Source organism: Salvelinus sp. IW2-2015, linkage group LG37 (genome assembly GCF_002910315.2).
Source record: "Salvelinus sp. IW2-2015 linkage group LG37, ASM291031v2, whole genome shotgun sequence".
Classification (NCBI taxonomy): Eukaryota; Metazoa; Chordata; class Actinopteri; order Salmoniformes; family Salmonidae; genus Salvelinus; species Salvelinus sp. IW2-2015.
Genome location: NC_036876.1, coordinates 7,934,894 through 7,957,338, shown reverse-complemented (window position 1 = coordinate 7,957,338; position 22,445 = coordinate 7,934,894). Strand labels below are relative to the sequence as shown.

Genomic DNA, 22,445 nt, shown 5'->3' with positions numbered 1-22,445 from the left:
GTGCAATCCCAGTCCCTTTGTGGCTTCAGCAGATGTTTTCGCACTCGCTATTGGACCGTAAAGCTTCACATCCATCTTGTTAGCAGCCAGACGTGGGTCATTTTTTGCTAAACACCACATCAGCGCTCTTTTTCGTCTTAAATCATGCTCAGTACTGTACAAATACCGATTCTCCCCCTCGATGAATTAAGCAGAGACATTTTGAGAATTATCATCCACCGAGAGATCAATTTCTTCGATGACAGTCAATTCAATCTTTTTAATTACAATCATAAATAACTTGTCATTATCTGTTCCATTTTTGGTGATGAACGAGACTGGGATTTAGAATTGAGGGGAGTGCCAATACAAGACTCTTCTTTTGTCCAGCAGATTTATATTATAATGTGCAGAGTCGCCACAGTTTTTACAATCATTCAGAGGCTTGTGGTTGTTTGAAAAACGCACATATTGCAAAAGCTATCTATCTGGACAGATTTATAGAAGACAGGGACTATCTCACAATATTGATGAAATACGTCAGTCTATGGACGCGTTTAGAAGAGGGTGTAATGAAAATCCATAATGGGAAGTCTAAATAATCTGTGTCTGTTCAATTAGGCCTGATGGAATTTCCCTACAAATGACTACTTTTTGCCCTGATGGAAATAACCAACTGCCACGCTCCACCTGTTACTCAACTGCCCGGGAACCGGAAAGAAATGCACAATTCTGCTGATTTAGGAAACATGAATGAGTCAAACATCTCAGACAAGAGTATGGGATGATGGGGGTTCTTTTTTCARCCATGCACAAATAAGGTTACAGGACTTCTGATACACTTAAAACGGCTGTCTCAGGCACTTTTATAATTCTTCCATGTATTCTTCCCCTCAAAAGGAGTTCACCTGGGTTGAAGTCAGCAGGATTTTGAAAGCCTCTATTTATTGAAAAAAGTACTTCTGCAGCACAATTGAGTGTTCTGAGTCTTCTGTACTGTAGCCTGGGTCTTGGCGTCTACAGAACTTGTCGGTGAACCAAACTGAATAGCGTTCTCGCTCCTGGCTCCCTATGCTGCCTTGTTCACCTCCTGCATTGCTTTTTGCAAGCATAGTGATCTCAGGCTCTGCAATTTTACAATAGCCACCTGCTTCACCCTCACTGCATGCCTTGCTCTGGCAGTCCAAGAAAGCTGAGCCAGCTATTTGCTTCACGAGCAATTTGAGCACTCAGTCAATGTTTTGTTTTTTCTTTCGGGCTGTGCTTCTTTGAAGTACAACCTGAGATACAGAGTAGAGTACAGAGTAGAGGAACTTGCAGAGAAACAAAGTAATGTGAAGAATTTGTATTAAGACCCTACATCACGACACAGAAAAGTAGTTCCTAGTGGACTTGAAATGCAAATCCATGCAAAGTAGTATGGTGAAGAGGAGTAAAAAAAAAAATMTGATATGTCTGTGTGGTGCTTATGAATATTCTTGGTCTAGACTTATTCTGTTCCTTGCTGGATTTAAAAAGCAAGCGTAGTCTGGGCACTGCAACTCAGGGGAATGATAAAATAAAGAATATGATATTATTTGTCCGGGTTCTACTCTGACTCTGAACTTCAGACTGGGAACATTGGTTTAAGTTTATCACTGTTGTGAATCTATGCCAGTAAGGCGTACAAATACATACAGTACCAACACACAAATCAGTTTTTAATGGACATTCTTATTGGTTTACGTGGGTGGAATTATATTATCTTCCTCCTCGCTTTACAGAAGCAGATGCACTTAATTCCTTCATGCACTTAGGCTGTGTTTACACAGGCAATTCTGATATTTTTCCACTATTGGTCTTTTGACCAATCAGATCAAATCTTTTGCCAATAATTGGGTAAAAGAACAGAATTAGGCTGCCTGTGTAAACTCAGCCTTAGTTTTCTGAGGAATTTTCTCATTCTGTATTATGAATATGCACTATTCAAACTATTTTCTTCTTGAGTGTCTGAAGACTGCAAAGTGTAGAAAGTTAAGTATACATAAGCTATAGTCTACAGGCTTCTTCTGGCTATGGGTGAAAAGATAATCCTTTCCTACAATGTGGTCACTTTTACAGAGCGAGAGCACCCTGCACCACTCCTTACAAACAGAAATTATGGATTTTGTTTAGGTCTTTTTTCCGTCACAGTAGAGAGTCTTTCTATTTTCCACTCTTACTATCAAGTTGAGCACATCAGCACAACTCTGCATGCTTGTGAGAATGGCGAGAGAAATCGCTGTTCACAGTATAATGGGAATATATGGATACATTAACTTCCTTAATCACGACTGAATCTGCAGCGAAGAAAGTTGACACAGCCATACCATGTGACAATAGCATACGATTGTGCTGCCTAAGTAAATACCCATAAATACCCATAAAACCTAGTGGTCAAACACAATACACTACAATACACAAAATTGGCCATTTAAAGGAATGTAGCCAATTTATTAATTACTACATTTAGCTAACATTAGATAATTAATCCAGAGATACTTATTTTCGCCTCGATTCGGCAGTCTCGTCCAGATCCTCATGGCATTAGTCGTTCTTTATGATAGCCACATTAGCAGCTAATTGGCATTACATTTTGGGGGGGTAAACATAGGCGAATATATTGATAAAAGTCCCCTTGTCTTAAGACAGATTTACACGGTTATCAAAACGTCACGCCAGGGTAAACCTACATGAAACACAGCCCTTATTTTAAGTGTTTCTAAAATCCCTGGTTGAAAAAATGATTGGAACCCTTTCCCTGTTTGACCGCTAGGTGTTATGGGTATTATGACTCATAAGGTGGTACTGTATGCTATACGTGGTATCAAAACTACACTATGACTCCTGCACCATTTTATCTGCTTCTCTTTAATCTTTTATCACCCTTCATCTCCTACCGTTTTCCAATTCCAATTTCAAATCAGACAACCTTAATTCAAACACCCATATCACATATGACTTAAGTCATCTCTGAGTTAATCAAAACAGAGGGAGAAAGAGATCCAAGGGGGAAAAAAGTACAATATGCAAACTAGGGCCCTCATTCATTGGACAAGTAGATTTCGGGTACGAACATCATTATGCTAGCGGTTCGCCTTTCATGCAAATTACTTTCTCTCTTTAAGCCAGGAAATTCATTGCTAATCGCATTTCCCATCAAGTCCGTGGCTCATCCAAATGCTAATATCTCTGCCACTGGATCCTTCACCTCGCAGCCCTGATGCTTCATGACTTTGGCAATTACAACAATTTTACTTTTCCCCCTTTATGGAATTAGCCATTATCTCCTCCTGGAGCAAGCTACCAGAAAAAAACAGATGCTAACCAATCTCCTAGCACAGGCCACTGGAGCTCAAATGAACTAAATGAACAGTCACTTTATATGTATTACTTAGCAGTGTCTTCATCCGGTGATTAGTTTATGTATCTATTGCGGGCCTTGTGTGGCTGTAGCGACTCGGCAAGAGGTATACAAGGTGGGATAGATAATCTATAAAGCTCCTAGCTACGCCAACAGATTGAACTCAGATTGTAATTTTTGGTGGTATACAACACCAAATAAAGAACCTGGCAGAGGAATTTCCCAAATAAATCGTGGCGTGCAAATACAGACATATTGTATTCTCCAAGGGAGATACAGAACCATGTCAGAGATACATAGAGACTTTTTGGTACAAGGCAGAAAGAAAATGGTATCTCTATGGCTTTTTGTGTTATGTATTATGCATTGCAATTTAACCTTGTAAAAGTACACTACCCGTACATTGTCCTCAAACTAAACCCACCGCCCTGCCCTCTAATGTAAAAGTTCACCCTTACATCCCAGCTCAGTAGACTACATGAATAAGACATGAGGCCTCCAAAATAAGTTGCGTTGCAACTTTGACAATGTTTGAATTTGGCTGGTTGTGCTAGTTATAATACACATTCTAGAGAAAAGGTATAAAGCCCCCGAAAAATAACTATTTGGTGAATATTCTCATTCAGGTAGAAATTGACAGGTCTGTTGAGGATGTGTGTGGATGGGGATGTGAAAGTGTGTGTATGCCTGGGTCTCTGCATGAGTGAGTGAGAGACATACTCTCATCTGCCTTGACCAGAGAGCATCACTTTATTGCAACACAGGAAGGGCTTTTTGCTGCGGCATATGCGGCTTCGCTCACCTTCAAACTGGTGATGGGATACAAGGAGGGGTAGGTATAGCTAGGGACAAAGTGGAATGGAATGGTAATATACATGCTAATGCCTTGGCATTGGAGCTGAGAGGCACAGGTTCAGTGAAGCAGATGCTGTGACACTCATTTCCTTCGCCAGTCTCTCTGTGTGTGCATGTGCGTGTGCGTGTGCGTGTGTGTGTGTGTGTGTGTGTGTGTGTGTGTGTGTGTGCACGTGCATGTTATTGTGTTTCTACACACATACATAAACACAAACACACACGTGCAGAGACATAGCGTAAACAGGGGAGAGATTGCATGAGAATCTGCCACCTTTCCTTTTCAAAGGGCCCTTGGGGACCGTGCCAGGGGCCTTTTGTTCATCTCGGTGGTGGTGATAAGGAAGAGAGGACAAGGTGCTTGAGAGAGAATATACAGAGCTGGCTCTTTTCTATAGGTGGGGAGCTGTTGTGTAATTGTGGGGGATAATGGAGCACACCTCATTCAGAGTGTCAAGGGATTTTAGAGCCAATTCTCCATTCAGAGCATAACAAGTCTCTGCTTTAGAGAGATAGGTCTACAAGTACAATCTATTTTTGAGTCCGGGGCCAGTAAGCATTTGCGTTTCAATAGGATGTTGTGTGTAATCAAGATAAACATTTGCTTTTTATATGTACGGTATGTGGCAGTGGTTATGATTGTGGTATCAGCAGATAACTTTAGATTCGGGACCAATTGTTGCTGTCAGTATTCAAAGTATCTCCAGCAACTGCAAGTATTACAAAGTTACAACAACATACAGGAATCTCGCCTCCCGAATGGCGCAGTGGTCTAAGGCACTGCATCGCAGTGCTAGCTGTGCCYCTAGAGATTCTGGGTTCGAGTCCAGGCTCTGTCGCAGCTGGCCGCGACTGGGAGGCTCAAGGGGTGGCGCACAATTGGCCCAGCGTCGTCCGGGTTAGGGAGGGTTTGGCCGGCAGGGATATCCATGTCTCATCGCGCACTAGAAACTCCTGTGGCGGGCAGTGCACACTGACACGGTCGCCAGGTGTACACATTGGTGCGGCTGGCTTCCGGGTTGGATGGGCATTGTGTCAAGAAGCAGTGCGGCTTGGTTGGGTTGTGTTTCAGAGGATGCATGGCTCTCGGCCTTCGCCTCTCCCGACTCCGTACGGGAGTTGCAGCGATGAGACAAGACTGTAACTACCAATTGGATACCACGAAATTGGGTTGAAAAAAATAAATACAAATTAAATACAGGAATCTCATTTAGTTAGGTTACATTTAGTTAGGTTAGAAAATCTAAAGCATGATATTTCATGAACAATATGATGAAATTAGCTACTAGTTTTAAACCTGATTCAAATACCTTTTTCTCCAGTGAAGTGAATATTAAAGCAAGAGCAGATAAGTAAAATTTAATCTGAATTGAATAGCACTCAGCATTCCATTAGAACACCAAGAGCCAGCAATGGAAAACTACTTTGCATAACTCAACCAGCATCTTAATTATTGTGTCAGGAAACTGTAAGAAAATGTGTTAATTGACTTAGAAAATCCGTATTTGGCTAAGTCGCTAATGGAGTAAGGCCAATTAAGTCAGTAAATTCAACATGAGTGGAATACTGTGGCAAAACCTGAGATTCAACTAAGTGTACAATAAAGTGTGAGAAAAAGAAAAGAAAGAGGACAGACAGACAGGACAGACACACCAGACATAGAAACAAAGAAAGTCTCGCTTACCTAGTTAGTTGAAGAAACTGAGAGTTAAAGGAAGAGGAGTTAGCATTTTGGTTGTGGAGAAAACAGCACCTACCACGTAAAACAGTGAGTCTCGTAGTAGCACTCAGCTCTCCAACAGTGTTGGAGGCAACACATTCGTATATGGCTTCGTCTCGGGGCGTACGCAAGGGCTGAATTCTTAACACCGAGCCAGAGCCGTCATCGAAATCAATCACCTGCAGGTGCGAGAAACAAGATATGTTAAAGGAGTTTTTTTTTTTCACAATCAGTGACGGAAGTTTGCACAGAGCAATTCCAACCACTCCTGCAGAAGAGTATAAACACATTTGTCCTACAACACTGATGGCGCAAAAAACACTGTGCTTCCCATCAGAAAACAATGGAAGCTGCTATGGCTAGTATACCCTAACATCAGCTCCTTATTTGAGTGAGTGTTTGGCTCTTTTCTCAAWTGTCTATAAAGACCATCCACCCTTCACCTCCTCTCCTGAAAGATGTTTCCAGGTGAAAGCCAGCCTGAGGCAAGCTTCCACCAAATTGGTTTTCCCCTGTCATGTCTTTTCAATTAAGAGCAGGTGAATGGGGAAACAAGGAGAGGATGGATTTTCAAGCAATTGATTTGGAACCTACGTGTGCATCGCATTGTATGTGTTTGAGGAAGAGATACCACATCTGTAGTATGTACAGTTGAAGTCGGAAGTTTACATACATCTTAGCCAAATACATTTAAAATCAGTTTTTCACTATTCCTGACATTTAATCCTAGTAAAAATTCCCTGTCTTAGGTCAGTTAGGATCACCACTTTATTTTAAGAATGTGAAATGTCAGAATAATAGTAGAGAGAAGGATTTATTTCAGCTTTCATTTCTTTCATCACATTCCCAGTGGGTCAGAAGTTTACATACACTTAATTAGTATTTGGTAGCATTGCCTTTAAATCGCTAAACTTGGGTCAAACGATTCTGATAGCCTTCTAATAGCTTCCCACAATAAGTTGGGTGAATTTTGGCCCATTCTTTGTGACAGAGCTGGTGTAACTGAGTCAGGTTTGTAGGCCRCCTTGCTCGCACACGCTTTTTCAGTTCTGCCCACACATTTTCTATAGGATTGAGGTCAGAGCTTTGTGATGGCCACTCCAATACCTTGACTTTGTTGTCCTTAAGCCATTTTGCCATAACTTTGGAAGTATGCTTGGGGTCATTGTCCATTTGGAAGACCCATTTGCGACCAAGCTTTAACTTCCTGACTGGAATGTCTTGAGATGTTGCTTCAATATATCCACAGAATTCTCCTTCCTCATGACGCCATCTATTTTGTGAAGTGCACCAGTCCCTCCTGCAGCAAAGCACCCCCACAACATGATGCTGCCACCCCCGTGCTTCACGGATGGGATGGTGTTCTTCGGCTTGCAAGCCTCCCCCTTTTTCCTCCAAACATAACGATGGTCATTATGGCCATTTTTGTTTCATCAGACCAGAGGACATTTCTCCAAAAAGTACAATCTTTGTCCCCGTGTGCAGTCGCAAACCGTAGTCTGGCTTTTTTATGGCGAATTTGGAGCAGTGGCTTCTTCCTTGCTGAGCGGCCTTTCAGTTTATGTCGATATAGGACTAGTTTTACTGTGGATATAGATAACTTTTGTACCCGTTTCCTCCAGCATCTTCACAAGGGCCTTTGCTGTTGTTCTCGAATTGATTTGCACTTTTCGCACCAAAGTACGTTCATCTCTAGGAGACAGAACTCGTCTCCTTCCTGAGCAGTATGACAGCTGCGTGGTCCTATGGTGTTTATACTTGCATACTATTGTTTGTACAGATGAATGTGGTACCTTCAGGTGTTTGGAAATTGCTACTAAGGATGAACCAGACTTGTGGAGGTCTACAATTCTTTTTCTGAGGTCTTGGCTGATTTCTTTTGATTTCCCCATGATGTCAAGCAAAGAGGGACTGAGTTTGAAGGTAGGCCTTGAAATACATCCACAGGTACATCTCCAATTGACTCAAATTATGTCAATTAGCCTATCAGAAGCTTCTAATGCCATGACATAATTTTCTGGAATTTTCCAAGCTGTTTATAGGCACAGTAAACTTAGTGTATGTAAACTTCTGACCCACTGTAATTGTGATACAGTGAATTATAAATGAAATAATCTGTCTGTAAACAAGTGTTGGAAAAATTACTTGTGTCATGCACAAAGTAGATGTCCTAACCGACTTGCCAAAACTATAGTTTGGGGAGTGGTTGAAAAACAAGTTTTAATGACTCCAACCTAAGTGTATTTAAACTTCCGACTTCAATAGATAATAATGTCATCATTGTGACTATTGATCAAAGTTTTGCATGGCTAGTTACGGCCTTAGACTGTTGTTTGTGCTTATGATTGACTATCCATTGGTATAGTTATTACCAGATCAGTTGTGTTCAGAGAGCCATTATTAGTTATTTGCATCTTATTATTATCTAGTGATGTACTGGAAGATTAAATATAATATACACCACATGGCAAAAAGTAAGTATATGGACACTTGCTTCCATTCAGCCACATGAGCATTAGTGAGGACGGGCACTGATGTTGAGCGATTAAGCCTGGCTAGCAGTCAGTTTTTCAASTCATCCCAAAGGTGTTCGATGGAGTTGAGGTCAGGGCTATGTGCAGGCCAGTCAAGTTCTTCCACACCGATCTCGACAAACCATTTCTGTATGGACCTCGCTTTATGCACAGGGGTAATGTAATCAGGAAAGGGCAATCCCCAAACTTTTGCCACCAGAACCACAGAATCGTCTAGAATGTCATTGTATGCTGTAGCGTTAAGATTTCCCTTCACTGGAACTTAGGGGCCTAGCCGAAACATGAAAAATAGCCCCAGACCATTATTCCTCCTCCACCAAACTTTACAGTTGGCACTATGCATTCGGGGGGTAGCATTCTCCTTGCATTCATCAAACTCAGATTGCTCTGTCATACTGCCAGATGGTAAAGCGTGATTCATCACTCCAGAGAACGCGTTTGCACTGCTCCAGAGTCCAAAGGCGGCGAGCTTTACACCACTCCAGCCGACGCTTGGCAATTCACATTGTGATCTTAGGCTTGTGTGCGGCTGCTCGGCTATGGAAACCCATTTCATGAAGCTCCTGATGGAAAGTTATTGTGCTGACGTTGCTTCCCGAGGCAGTGAGTGTTGCAACTGAGGACAGACAATTTTTACGCTCTACGCGCTTCAGCACTCGGCGGTCCCATTCTGTGAGCTTGTGTGGCCTAAAACTTCACGGCTGAGCCGTTGTTTCTCCTAGACATTTCCACTTCACAATAACAGCACTTACAGTTGACCGGGCAGCTCTAGCAGGGCAGAAATTTGACTAACTGACTTGTTAGAAAGGTGAATCCTATGACGGTGCCATGTTGAAATTCATTGAGCTCTTTAGTATGGGCCATTCTACTGGTAATGTTTGTCTATGGAGATTGCATGGCTGTGTGCTCGATTTTGTACACCTGTCAGCAACGGGTGTGGCTGAAACAGCCTATTCTACTGATTTGAAGGGGTGTCCACATCCTTTTGGCCATGTAGTGTAAATTCAAAGATGGCTCACAGCTCTCCGACATCAACTTTGGATCCAAAATATGAGCTGATCTTGTGTATCAATTATTGGGAAGATAATCAAAGAGGCCAACTAACTTTAAGAATGGGAAAGTATCCATTGGCCAGAACGAATCATTTGGACTTTTATGTCTGTTTTATATTGCATGTACATTTTGGTTCGCCCCACTCTTAAAGTTAACAAACTACTAAAAACATTGAAATATCTCAATGGGACAGAACAATAACAAACAATTAAATGTGGTTCGATAAATAGTGACGAACAATTGTTATCACCATGACGTGAGAGCAGTACAAAAAGACATGACCAATTGTTTTGGACATACAACACATAAAATGTTCACAAACGGGTGTTTTGTAGCTTTTACAGCTATCGTTCCATGCTGTATACTCACTGTTTTTAGAAAGCCCTGTATCATAACTCATTTTTATGCATTTTTAGGTAGGTTTAAAAAAAAAAGTTGACTGTTAAGAACCTCTGCTTCATATACAGACACACAAGCACAAACACACACACAGAAAGGCCGGCCTCGACACTCACTGGTACAGTTCAGAGCATATCATTTCATGTGTTAGTTGAACAAAACACCTTGACGGTTCAGTGGCCAAGCGACAAGGGCACATTTGGGCAATCATTGCAAGAGCGCGTGATGATGGTAAGTAAAAGTGCTCCCTTTKCCATTTCAAACTCAAAGAGAAAGAAAATTGGGTTGAGAAAGTCTCAGTGTTTCTGTAAAGGGAAATGGGCTTTGTTAGGGATGAGGAGCCGGCCGCGTGAGTGAGTGGGGGAATAAAGGCGTGGCAAGCAAGCCTCGCAGTGGCGATGGGTGAGTTAGCGAGCTAGTGCATTAGCATTCAGTACGTGCAGCGGCACAAATGTGATGAACTCTGATAAGATTCGATTCCTGCCCGACCTGTGAGACGCCAAAGACTCTCCAAATCCAGATAACCCATTACTGCTGAGTAGTAGTATGGCAAGGAGAGAGGAAGGTGTTTGTTCATATCACACTATGATACACTCCGAAAGGGAATGACACAGAAATGTATAGAAATCTTATCAGTGTTCGTAGATGATGTGTTATTTGTCATGGCGATTAAAGAGAAGGACAAATCAAAGCTTGCAGCCAAACAAAACAGCGAGGGGGACATGCATTTAGATAAAGATGCCACGAAGCAAAAGACCTTTGAACTACAGAGATACACTTCTCCCTCGTTTTGCATAAGCAGCCAAATTCAGCATGATGTTAATATAGGTATCTGGGTCACACCATTTCTTCCCCCTTTTCTTTCTTTCACCCCATCATTCTTTCTGTATTTCTTTAATTACAAATATGTCCCAGATCGCTGTGTACTTGCTCATTAAATCTCATGCATGTTAGATGGCTGGGCCAGCATGATTATGAAAGCCTGCTCATGCGTGGTGGCAAAGGCGGGCGTGTGATTTGGGAGATCGGGGGGATGGATTATGTGTTAGAGGTTTGGAGAGGGACGGGAGGGGGGATGGGGGTACCAAAAGCACTGTTGAGCATTCCCGTTTTGTCGAGCATTTTACATCAGAACAATAGACCTAATACCTCAAATCTCTGGTTGCTGACTTTCTTCCCCTTCTTGTTCCAAACTATCTTGGGGCGTGGGTCTCCCGTTGCTTGGCAGATGAATGATGCCACGCCTCCTTGCACGCCCGTTTGGTCATTGGGGGTTCTCAAAAACTTTGGTGGTGCTGGAGAGAGAGGGAGGGAGAGAAAGAGTGAGGACATAAATAGTTATCGAAGGTGCTAAGCGTTGCAGAGAGAAAGCGATTTATCTTCCTTATGAACGCGCCAAGACCAGAAAGTCACAAAGTTGCAGATTTCAGCACTTGCATGTTATCGCTAAGAGGATTGTCTTTGGAGGTCAAGCCAGACTCCGTTTGGAGACTGCATTGCCTTCTCAATGTGAGTGGAAACATAAGATCTGATACTTGTAAAATGATGCAATCAAGAGAAGTAGGAATACATACAGCACCAGTCAAAAGCTTGGACACACCTACTCATTCAAGGGTTTTTCTTACTTTTTTTACTATTTTCTACATTGTTGAATAATAATGAAGACATCAAGACTATGAAATAACACAAATGGAAACATGTTGTAACCAAAAAAGTGTTATAGAAATCAAAATATATGTTATATTTGAGATTCTTGAAAGTAGCCACCCTTTGCCTTGATGACAGCTTTGCACACTCTTGGCATTCTCTCAACCAGCTTCATGAGGTAGTCACCTGGAATAAATTTCAATTAAAAGTAAATTTGTGGAATTTCTTTCCTTCTTAAATGTGTTTGAGCCAATCTGTTTTGCTATGACATGGTATGGGTGTTATACAGAAGACAGCCCTATTTGGTAAAAGACCAAGTCCATATTATGGCAGGTGTTGTAAATCAAGTCATCAATTTAGAGTACAATACCGTATAGGCACTAAATGTTAGAACCACCTTTGGAAGCGATTACAGCTGTGAATCCTTCTGGTTAAGTCTCTAAGAGCATTCCACACCTGGACTGTGCAACATTTGCTCATTATTCTTTTCAAAATTCTTCAAGCTCTGTCAAATTGGTTGTTGATCATTGCTAGACAACTGTTTTCAGGTCTTGCCATAGATTTCCAAGCAGATTTAAGTCAAAAGTGTAACTCAGCCAATGAGGAACATTCACTATCTTCTTGGTAAGCAACTCCAGTGTAGATTTTGCCTTGCGTTTTAGGTTATTATCCCACTGAAAGGTGAATTAATCTCCCAGTGTCTGGTGGAAAGCATACTGAACCAGGTTTTCCTCTAGGATTTGGCCTGTGCTTAGCTCCATTTGAAAAACTCCCCAGTCCTTAACGATTACAAGCATACCCATAAAATGATGCAGCCACCACTATGCTTGAAAATATGGAGAGTGGTACTCAGTAATGTCTTGTATTGGATTTTCCCCAAACATAAAATGTTATATTCAGGACAAAAAGTGAATTGCTTTGCCACATTCTTTGCAGTATTACTTTAGTGCCTTGTTGCAAACAGGATGCATGTTCTGTACAGGCTTCCTTCTTTCACTCTGTCCATTAGGTTAGTATTGTGGAGTAACTACAATGTTGTTAATCCATCCTCAGATTTCTCCTGTCACATGCATTAAACTATGTAACTTTTTAAAGTTACATAAAGTTTTGAAAGTCACCATTGACCTCACGGTGAAATCCCTGAGCGATTTCCTTCCTCTCTGGCAACTGAGTTAGGAAGGACGCCTGTATCTTTGTAGTGACTGGGTGTATTGATACATCATCCAAAGTGTCAATAATAACTTTGCCATGCTCAAAGGGATATTCAATGTTTGTTTCAAAAAAAAAAAGTTCACAGAGTAAGCCCTTTCAGCAGGACAATAACGTATAACGCAAGGCCAAATCTACACTTGAGTTTCTTACCAAGAAGACAGTGAATGTTCCTGAGTGGCCGAGTTACAGTTTTGGCTTAAATCTGCTTGAAAATCTATYGCAATACCTGAAAATAGTTGTCCACTTTGACATTACAGAGTATTCTGTGTATATCTTCGACAAATTATGACAATTAAAACCATTTTAACCCCACTTTGTAACACAACAAAATGTGGAAAAAGTCAAGGGGTGTGGCACTGTATGTCTACCTGACATATGTTGGATGACATGTCTGGTGAATGTTTGAACGACAAATATATCCATTGTTTAGCTGGAATGGAATGTTCGTCTCCAGTATATTTCACTGTGATATGTGGTTGTCTCACCTAGCTATCTTAAGATGAATGCACTTACTGTAAGTCATTATTATTATTATTATTATTATATATATGTCACAAATGTATCATTTGTAGTTCTTTATTAAAATGTAGTTTTGTTACATTTGACTGTGTAAAACCTAGCAGTACTACATTTAGCAAAAAAACATTATTATTTGTCTCTGAAATGAACCATCAAGTGATAGATTTTAAACACATATATGGCTATCATTGACCAACCCCATGCCTATTAGATAGTGAAAAATCACACCAATCGTTTTCATAATTTCTTWAAAAAATAAAAGCTAATTTACCAATATTTCTGAAATTTGATATCTAGTGTTTTGGAATGAAACTCTTCAAATAAATGTTTAAAGGTACTTTACGTTTGTTATTGGGGATAAGATCGGATAACAAGTTATTTATTTGTTGTCACATTACTTTGCTGATGCTTCCTATAGTTGCACAAAATTAGTAGTGAATCATGTCATTTAGCAATCATTGGCAAGAGAAACAGTTGCAAAGTTGGCTAAGCTACCAGCCGGGTGAATCTACATAAGTTTAGCCCACTCTACAAAATTGCACAGTAACTATTTTCCTATCTTGTATGAACATGAGTTACTAGTATCCTCAACGTTAGTGACACAAAAGGTCACTGTGAGACAATCTGGTCATATTAAATATATATATAATTCAACGCTCCTACCCACATCCATCTAGGCAAGCTGTTTCATATCACACAGTGCATAATGTGTATGTGCTGTTTTATGGGACATACATCTCGTGGTCCRTTGACCCCCATTTTGTCTCTAATGACCGAGGCCAACTTTTTCCAAACATTACAGAGAAACAGAAGGCAGGCGATGATTGATGCTCAACATGGGTCTTTGCAGCTGGCATGCTAACGTTAACACTGAAATTGGACTGAGCTCGCCTCCCTAAAGAGAAGAGAAGCTCTAACCAGCTTTGCCACCCCTCCCCCAACTCAGAATGTTCCAGGACAGGTGTGGCCAAACATCCTTCTGGATAGCTATTGGCTATGCAAGTTGAGCWAATCAAGTTACTAATGAGCATTTAGTGGTAGAAACAGGTATACTAGAACAATGTTGGAACAAAAGGCTGTACAGACAGTAGACTGTCCAGGAGGAGGGCTGGAGGAAGATTTTATAACCCTTGTTATAGAATGAAACAACTTTTGAATAACTATCCCACATAACAGCCATGACCACACAGACTTGTCTAACAGTGTGTGGAGAACATATCGCTATCTCACATTTTTTTATCCCTGGAAAACCACCCACTTGGCATTGGGGCTTGTATCCCGCGTAAATGAGAACCGTTCTTGATAAGAGCTCTGGCAAGGATCTGATTGGCCATGCGAAGGTTTTCTAAACCCTAATTGGTGCTCGCAATTCAGCACAACTAGTCAAGTGTAAAGGCAATAAGGGACAGAAATGTAAAACATGCAGGGGAGGAGTGTGAGATGGGAACAGCGTTTTCTTTGTCCGACCATGGCATGTGTGGACAGCCATGAGAAATTGACAGTTGATGGAATTTCACACTATATGATATTGTTCGTTTTACATGTCCATTGTCACAAGAGTCAGAGAAGTGTAGTTTTAAGAACTGTAAATCCCTACTTTTTAAACTTTGCTCATGATCAGCATCTCGTACCCACATTATTTGGGGATATTGTTTGATTAAACATCTCATTACACAAAATGAATCGGTTGATTTATTGTTGATCTGTCCAAGGAAACCCCTATTTTACAAGGAATACATGTATTGTACATGTACACGCATGGCCCAATGGACACACAACACATTAGGGTTGGGAATTGCCAGGGACCTCACGATACGATATTGTTACAATGCTTAGGATACAATTTGTATTGCGATTCTCCTGATTCAATATGTATTGTGATTTGATACTGTGATATTATTGCAATTTGATGTTCCAAACATATTGCTCACTACATGTCTGCTGCAGAGAGAAGAGAGAGCATGAGAAAATTCAAAAATTTGTTTTGATCAGTCATGGAAATAAAAGTGCTGAAAACATATCGGCTCACTATTTAAAAAGAAGATGGAGAACTAAGCTATAGGATGAAAAATATCAGAGTTTGGCGCATGTATAGCCGACTAGCGCTAGCTAACACTACCTAGCAAAAATCTAACAAAAATACAAATATATTTTTTACAAAGTATCGATATGACATCGTCCAAAATAATAAAGCGATATGTAACTGTATCGATTTTTCCCCCATCATTACAACACATGAAAGCGATTGCACCATAAAGAAGAAAGTAATCGCTCTCAGAAGTGGAGGTGATATCCTAAGAGGATTAAAATGATAACATCATTATCATCATGATCATTGTTATGACCATTACACATCTTCATTTTTCATCTGTCCTCTTTTATGTAAAAATGCAATGTTAGGGTTTCAATAGCTTAAGTTCGCCAGTCAGCTGCTGAGACTATAGGATAGGCTACATAGGCAGGCGTGAGACATACCACCTCAGCCTGAGACGAGATGGAATGTGAGGTATGACTCCATCTGTCCCTGTGCCGAACAACCGTTTTCCTTTTATTTGATCACTTCAGTGGGTCATTAGGGGCCACACAGCTGCAATAATACCAGGAGCGGCTGAATCACCTCTGCTGTGGGAGTGTTGTGGTGTGTGTGTGTGTGTGTGGTGTGTTGTGTGGTGTTGTGTGTGTGTGGTGTGTGTGTGTGTGTGTGTGTGTGTGTGTGTGTGTGTGTGTGTGTGTGTGTGTGTGTGTGTGTGTGTGTGTGTGTGTGTGTGTGTGTGTGTGTGTGTGTGTGTGTGTGTGAGATCGTCAGCAGTACTGAAACTGAACAAATGAACCTGAAGGGTTTATAGAGAAGTGACATGAGACATGTTGCCTGCAATGAAAAGGGCACAACAACAACAGGCTGGCAGATGGCTCTCCATTGTCAAAGGCGACTAGGAAATCACCAAAAAACCACACACACACACACACACACACACACACACACACACACACACACACACACACACACACACACACACACACACACACACACACACACAGGTGTGCTGCCGGGTCTACAGCACACAATTTGTAAGTGACAAAAAAGATGGCGTAATATCTGCGTTGTACAGTATCTTATTGTCTGCTGGGCTGGGGAGTGGTTGCATCGTGGCGTCTGGCTGAACAGGGCTGGATGGGTAATTGATATGCTGTTGGGCTGTTTGCTCGGGGGGGCATCTATTACGGCTCTACGCCTCTCCCTGTGTGGGCTGTGATGGACTATGATGACACGAATGGGGATTCGCAACGGAGGTGAGAGGGAGGGGAAAAGTCATCTCACAATGGGGATTGATTGAGGCGTGACATGGAAGAAATGGTGTTTTCACAGACAAGGGCGCCAGATATCATGATCAAACCCCTATTCAAGTCTGGCTGTGACGCACAACTGCTTTTTGTGGGGATTTGTTGACGGGGATATGTTGACGCAGATATTGAGGAAGATCACCACAGATCTAGGATCATATTACCCTAACCTTTACCATTGGGGAGTAAGGGGGGAGCAGAACATACTGTATCTGACTCAGTGTCAGATCCAGTGTCTTCTAACTACTCCTGTCACTTTTTAAACATGCTACGATCTGTTGTTATGCTCATTGAACGAAAAGGGAGATCTCAGGAGAGAGGCAGACGTTGATGCGGGAGTGCCACTGCTACTGGCTATTGTCAAAATGTACATTTAAATGTAGAGATAGAAACCAAAGGGATAACTGTGCAATACGTAGAGACTGCACTGCATCTTAGTTTAGAAAGTGTCAGTCAAGACAAGGGTGACATCAAATAGTGTGCTGTCATAAAATCTGTTACTAAAGCCATTTGGGTGTCTAAAAAAAATCCCTACTTAAGAGCTTATGTCCAATGGGTACAACAAGGGGAAAACATTGCTTTAGAGTTAAAAACAAAAACAAATATGGTGCTTGTCGATCTATGGTCAGAATATTATAGGAGGGGATGATGGCAACAAAAACCGAACAATCTCACACCTCGCTATCCCCGGTCGTCACTTTGGAAAGGTGCCTCGGTAGCTTCTTCGCTGGATTCCCCTTAAATCAACCTAAATTATTGAGGCTAGCTCTGCTAATCCGCTGCTAAGCTGTCGCCCACAAACAAATGAAAAGTGTAAAGCCCGGTGCAAGCTAAAACATTAGTGGCGTTGTGCCCATGCTACCGCCATTCCACTCTGCCGCGGGCCATTATATAACCTTGTCCGTATTCACTAAGTTGAATGAAAAAAAAGCCAAGCTTCAAAGCATCCCCCTGCTCCCTTTTTCAATTTAACCAGGGTAGACACAGTATTAATAATTTGGCGACTGAAAAGCCTGTACCGCTCTTAAGAACACTGTGTCCGGGGGTCTGTGTAGCAGAGAGACTCACGACTGGCAGTGGGTTTTTAATGCTGGATCTTAAAAGGGTGGCTTGAATACTTTTTAACAGAGCAGGTGATCTATGGCAGGATCTTCACCACCTCCTCTGTAGCCTTTTTGCAAGCTTTATTGCTGCTAAATGTGATGATGTTTTTTATGTCATTGCCTTAATGTCTAAAAGGGGGCAGACAAATAAAACATTGCGGGTAGTAAAGGTTTTATTCTAATCTATACAGGTTTCATAATTTTCTATACAGGTTAACATAATTTGGTCACATCCATTTTAACCACTCCTCCCCCACCTAGTTCACATGAAGTAATAGTCTGATCCGCCAATGAGGTCATAGCGGGATCAAAAGTTGGGATGATGTGGAGCATTATGGGAGATTAACCCGAAATATGGCCGACGTTGTTGTAGTGGCAGCTGCTGCACAGAGTTTCTTTTTTTACTGTGGCTAGCTACGAAATCAAACGTTGCTTTCTCAATGCTTATTAGCTCAGCGAAGACCCCGGTATGTGTGTGAAAGTGCTTTGAGAGGAGTTGGCAAGAAGTAACAATTCTTTTGCTTTATTATTGTATTAGGGCTGTGTGATTTAGGACTGCCTTTTAACTATTCTTTCTATAGAAATTGCAGAGGCGGCATGCAACAGGGCAAATGCGCTTTAGAGCACCAATTACAGAATAAGGCTGCCATTTTGGCAAAACTATAGGAATCATTCGGAGGTCAGTCTGGTTTTAAACTGATTTGATTTGGAAGAAAGTATATCAGTTCATAACTTTGTGACCAAATGGATTTTCAAAGCTTCGTGGAAAGGAAGAAATTATTATATTTTTTGCCAAATTCTCCTCAGGGAGTGCTTCTGTTTTTTTTMTTGGGGGGGGGGGGGTTGTGCTAAAAGTCTCCATTCATTGCCCGTTTGTTTGAAATTGGCTTAGCGTCCAGACAAACATAGCCCTGAGACATTCTCTTCAAAATGATCTGAAAGCGGAGCTTCAACTCCACTCGTAATGGCAAAGCTATTGAGCCTTCGCCACAGGTAGTGTTCCTACTGCCAGACCATTTAAGAGTATGAATTAAGAGGTCGAGAAGGGTGCATTAATAAACCCAAATTTCTGTTCAGACCTCTTTTCCACACTAGACCCCCGGTTCAGGACCGCTCCATTTCAACAATTATACTGAGTTACATATTCAATTTAATTTGCGTGAAAGGGCCCATTTCTGTGTCAGAATTTTGCACTTGGTGGGTGCGCAGAGCGAAATTGAGGGGGTGAGGAAAGGAAAAGGCTGTAATCAATGTTTCCTCAAAATTTCAGGTCTACTGAGTGCAAACCTGAACGTTGTGAAACTTCTGTGCAATTTCCGGCGCACATTTACTGTGAACACTGAGGCTGTACACGCTTTAAGTTAGTTTTAACAGTGGTCAAGTAGGCTACTGGGGCTATTTGATCATAATGTAGTCCAACCAGAGTGGCCTACTATCAAAAACAATGGAGAAAATGCATCCCTTATCATTTTAACATGGAAATAGCTATCGTTCAGCCTACAGCAGCAGCCAATGTATGGTGTTCAATGTAGGTCTAGATTCCATGAGGTCCGAGGTGACTGAAAATGTTGTTGTGTTGTTTGATGCAAGAAACCACTTTACAAAATAAAATGCATTATTATTCCCATACCATTACTACTGAGAATCAGGCAAATGATGCTACCCTCTGCCTATTGTCTACTTAGCTAATTCAAGCCTGTCTCAAAATGCCCCTTTAAGACAAAAAAAATGCACACGTTTTGTGCTCTTGTAGGAAGCAATCACTCCCTCATTGCTGACTACAAATTATCAATAACGGTCCTAATAACTCAGTAACTAGCAAAGGATATGAACACATGTACAAATGTGCACATGTTGCTACATGTAGCTCTCGCTTTGATCTCAAAACAAGAGCATGACCGCTCATGCTGTAAAAACAGCCCAGTTCAAAGTGAATGGCAGAGATCCATATATGGCAATGGTCTATTTGCATATAGGCCTACTGCCGCTCTGATTGGTTATGGTCTACTAGTCTGTGTAGAGTACGGGCCTTGCAGAGTACGGGCCGAGTCTTGCCAGTCGATGCAATAGAATCCTACTCAGATGTGTTTTGCCTACAACAAAATCTCATGCATAGTTAGTTTTGCATACTAAGTCTTTCATTGTTCGATTTGTTTCAGTATGTTGCATTGAAAGTGGCTAATTTTGGGTTGATTCGAACACAATTCCCACAGGAAAGGGAAACATGTGGTAGTGTTAACTAACAGGGAAAACTCTAGAAAGTTGAGTGTAGTTCAATCTCGTGATTCTCTGCACAGGCTGATATTTCTTATGTGCGGCAGTCCCAGGGAAGCTGCGTGCAGCTTAGAGGGAACATTGGCTATAATTAATCCTAACAATTTGGGTGGCAGTCTGACAAATACCCGCTCCGTTTGGACATACAGTGGGGAGAACAAGTATTTGATACACTGCCGATTTTGCAGGTTTTCCTACTTACAAAGCATGTAGAGGTCTGTCATTTTTATCATAGGTAACACTTCAACTGTGAGAGACGGAATCTAAAACAAAAATCCAGAAAATCACATTGTATGATTTTTAAGTAATTAATTTGCATTTTATTGCATGACATAAGTATTTGAACACCTACCAACCAGTAAGAATTCCGGCTCTCACAGACCTGTTAGTTTTTCTTTAAGAAGCCCTCCTGTTCTCCACTCATTACCTGTATTAACTGCACCTGTTTGAACTCGTACCTGTATAAAAGACACCTGTCCAACACACTCAATCAAACAGACTCCAACCTCTCCACAATGGCCAAGACCAGAGAGCTGTGTAAGGACATCAGGGATAAATTGTAGACCTGTACAAGGCTGGGATGGGCTACAGGACAATAGCCAAGCAGCTTGGTGAGAAGGCAACAACTGTTGGCACCATTATTAGAAAATGAAGAAAAGTTCAAGATGACGGTCAATCACCCTCGGTCTGGGGCTCCATGCAAGATCTCACCTCTCGGGGGCATCAATGATCATGAGGAATGTGAGGGATCAGCCCAGAACTACACGGCAGGACCTGGTCAATGACCTGAAGAGGAGCTGGGACCACAGTCTCAAAGAAAACCATTAGTAACACACTACGCCGTCATGGATTAAATCCTGCAGCGCACGCAAGGTCCCCCTGCTCAAGCCAGCGCATGTCCAGGCCCGTCTGAAGTTTGCCAATGACCATCTGGATGATTCCAGAGGAGGAATGGGAGAAGGTCATGTGGTCTGATGAGACAAAATAGAGCTTTTTGCTCTAAACTCCACTCGCCGTGTTTGGAGGAATAGAAGGATGAGTACAACCCCAAGAACACCATCCCAACCGTGAACATGGAGGTGGAAACATCATTCTTTGGGGATGCTTTTCTGCAAAGGGGACAGGACGACTGCACCGTATTGAGGGGAGGATGGATGGGGCCATGTATCGCGAGTCTTGACCAACACCTCCTTCCCTCAGTAAGAGCATTGAAGATGGGTCGTGGCTGGGTCTTCCAGCATGACAACGACCCGGAACACACAAGCCAGGCAACTAAGGAGTGGCTCCTAAGAAGCATCTCAAGGTCCTGGAGTGGCCTAGCCAGTCTCCAGACCTGACCCAATAGAAAATCTTTGGAGGAGCCGAAAGTCCGTATTGCCAGCACAGCCCCGAAACCTGAAGGATCTGGAGAAGGTCTGTATGGAGGAGTGGGCAAAATCCCTGCTGCAGTGTGTGCAAACCTGGTCAAGAACTACAGGAAACGTATGATCTCTGTAATTGCAAACTAAGGTTTCTGTACCAAATATTCAGTTCTGCTTTTCTGATGTTTCAAATACTTATGTCATGCAATAAAAATCAATTAATTACTTAAAAATCATACAATGTGATTTTCTGGATTTTTGTTTTAGATTCCTTCTCTCACAGTTGAAGTGTACCTATGATAAAAATTACAGACCTCTACATGCTTTGTAAGTAGGAAAACCTGCAAAATTGTCAGTGTATCAAATACTTGTTCTCCCCACTGTATGAGGTAAGAAAGGGAACGTTTAAAGACGCCATTAACCTCGTTTGATGTCTTTAAGACACGCCGTATCAGTTCAGAAATGTTGATGACTGATCTAGTTTTGCCCAGTCGAACAAAAACGGATTGCCAGGAAGAAAGAGGAGGGAAGTGGTGTAATGGCGGCAAGAGGCTGGTGGTGTTTGAACATGGCAGGAAGGCTAGCGATTTGGACAAATCCCTTTTCTTACTGCTAAGGAACTGATTAAGCATCAGAGATAATGCATCTTGTATATTAGGTCATCAAAAGGACAGGAGTTAATCCTGACCACGTGAACAGACTGGGAACAAAACTCTGGGCCCAAGTTGAGGCAAGACATTTCTTGGTCGGGTCATTTGGTCAGGAAACTCCCTGAGATAAATGTCCAAAGAGCAAGCAGTATGCAGGCAAGGAGAGACTACTGTAGATGTGCAAAGTCATGTTAGTGAGTGTGCATCTTCAGGAGCTCTAGCTTCTCTCTGCATTGTTTATGATGAAAACGATGATCCTATTTTATAAATCCCTTTCCTAGAAAAAGAGGAGGGAGCAGCTCACACACACACACACACACACACACACACACACACACACACACACACACACACACACACACACACACACACACAGTTCGACAAAGGAGGAAAACATTTCCATAAAGGCTCACACACG

At 41.8% G+C, this 22,445-nt stretch overlaps 1 protein-coding gene across 31 annotated transcripts in view; it reads right to left on the bottom strand.

Moving 5' to 3' along the window:
- LOC111960007 (receptor-type tyrosine-protein phosphatase delta-like) overlaps positions 1 to 22,445 on the bottom strand; it is a 648,092-nt gene that overhangs the window by 113,851 nt on the left and 511,796 nt on the right. For all 31 annotated transcript variants that reach the window (XM_070437867.1, XM_023981849.2, XM_070437873.1 and 28 more), the window contains 2 exons: positions 11,069 to 11,214; positions 5,971 to 6,112 (listed from right to left, as the gene is read on the bottom strand). In XM_070437867.1, coding sequence (XP_070293968.1) covers positions 5,971 to 6,112; positions 11,069 to 11,214 — 288 coding nt within the window. The remainder of the gene's footprint in view (positions 1 to 5,970; positions 6,113 to 11,068; positions 11,215 to 22,445) is intronic.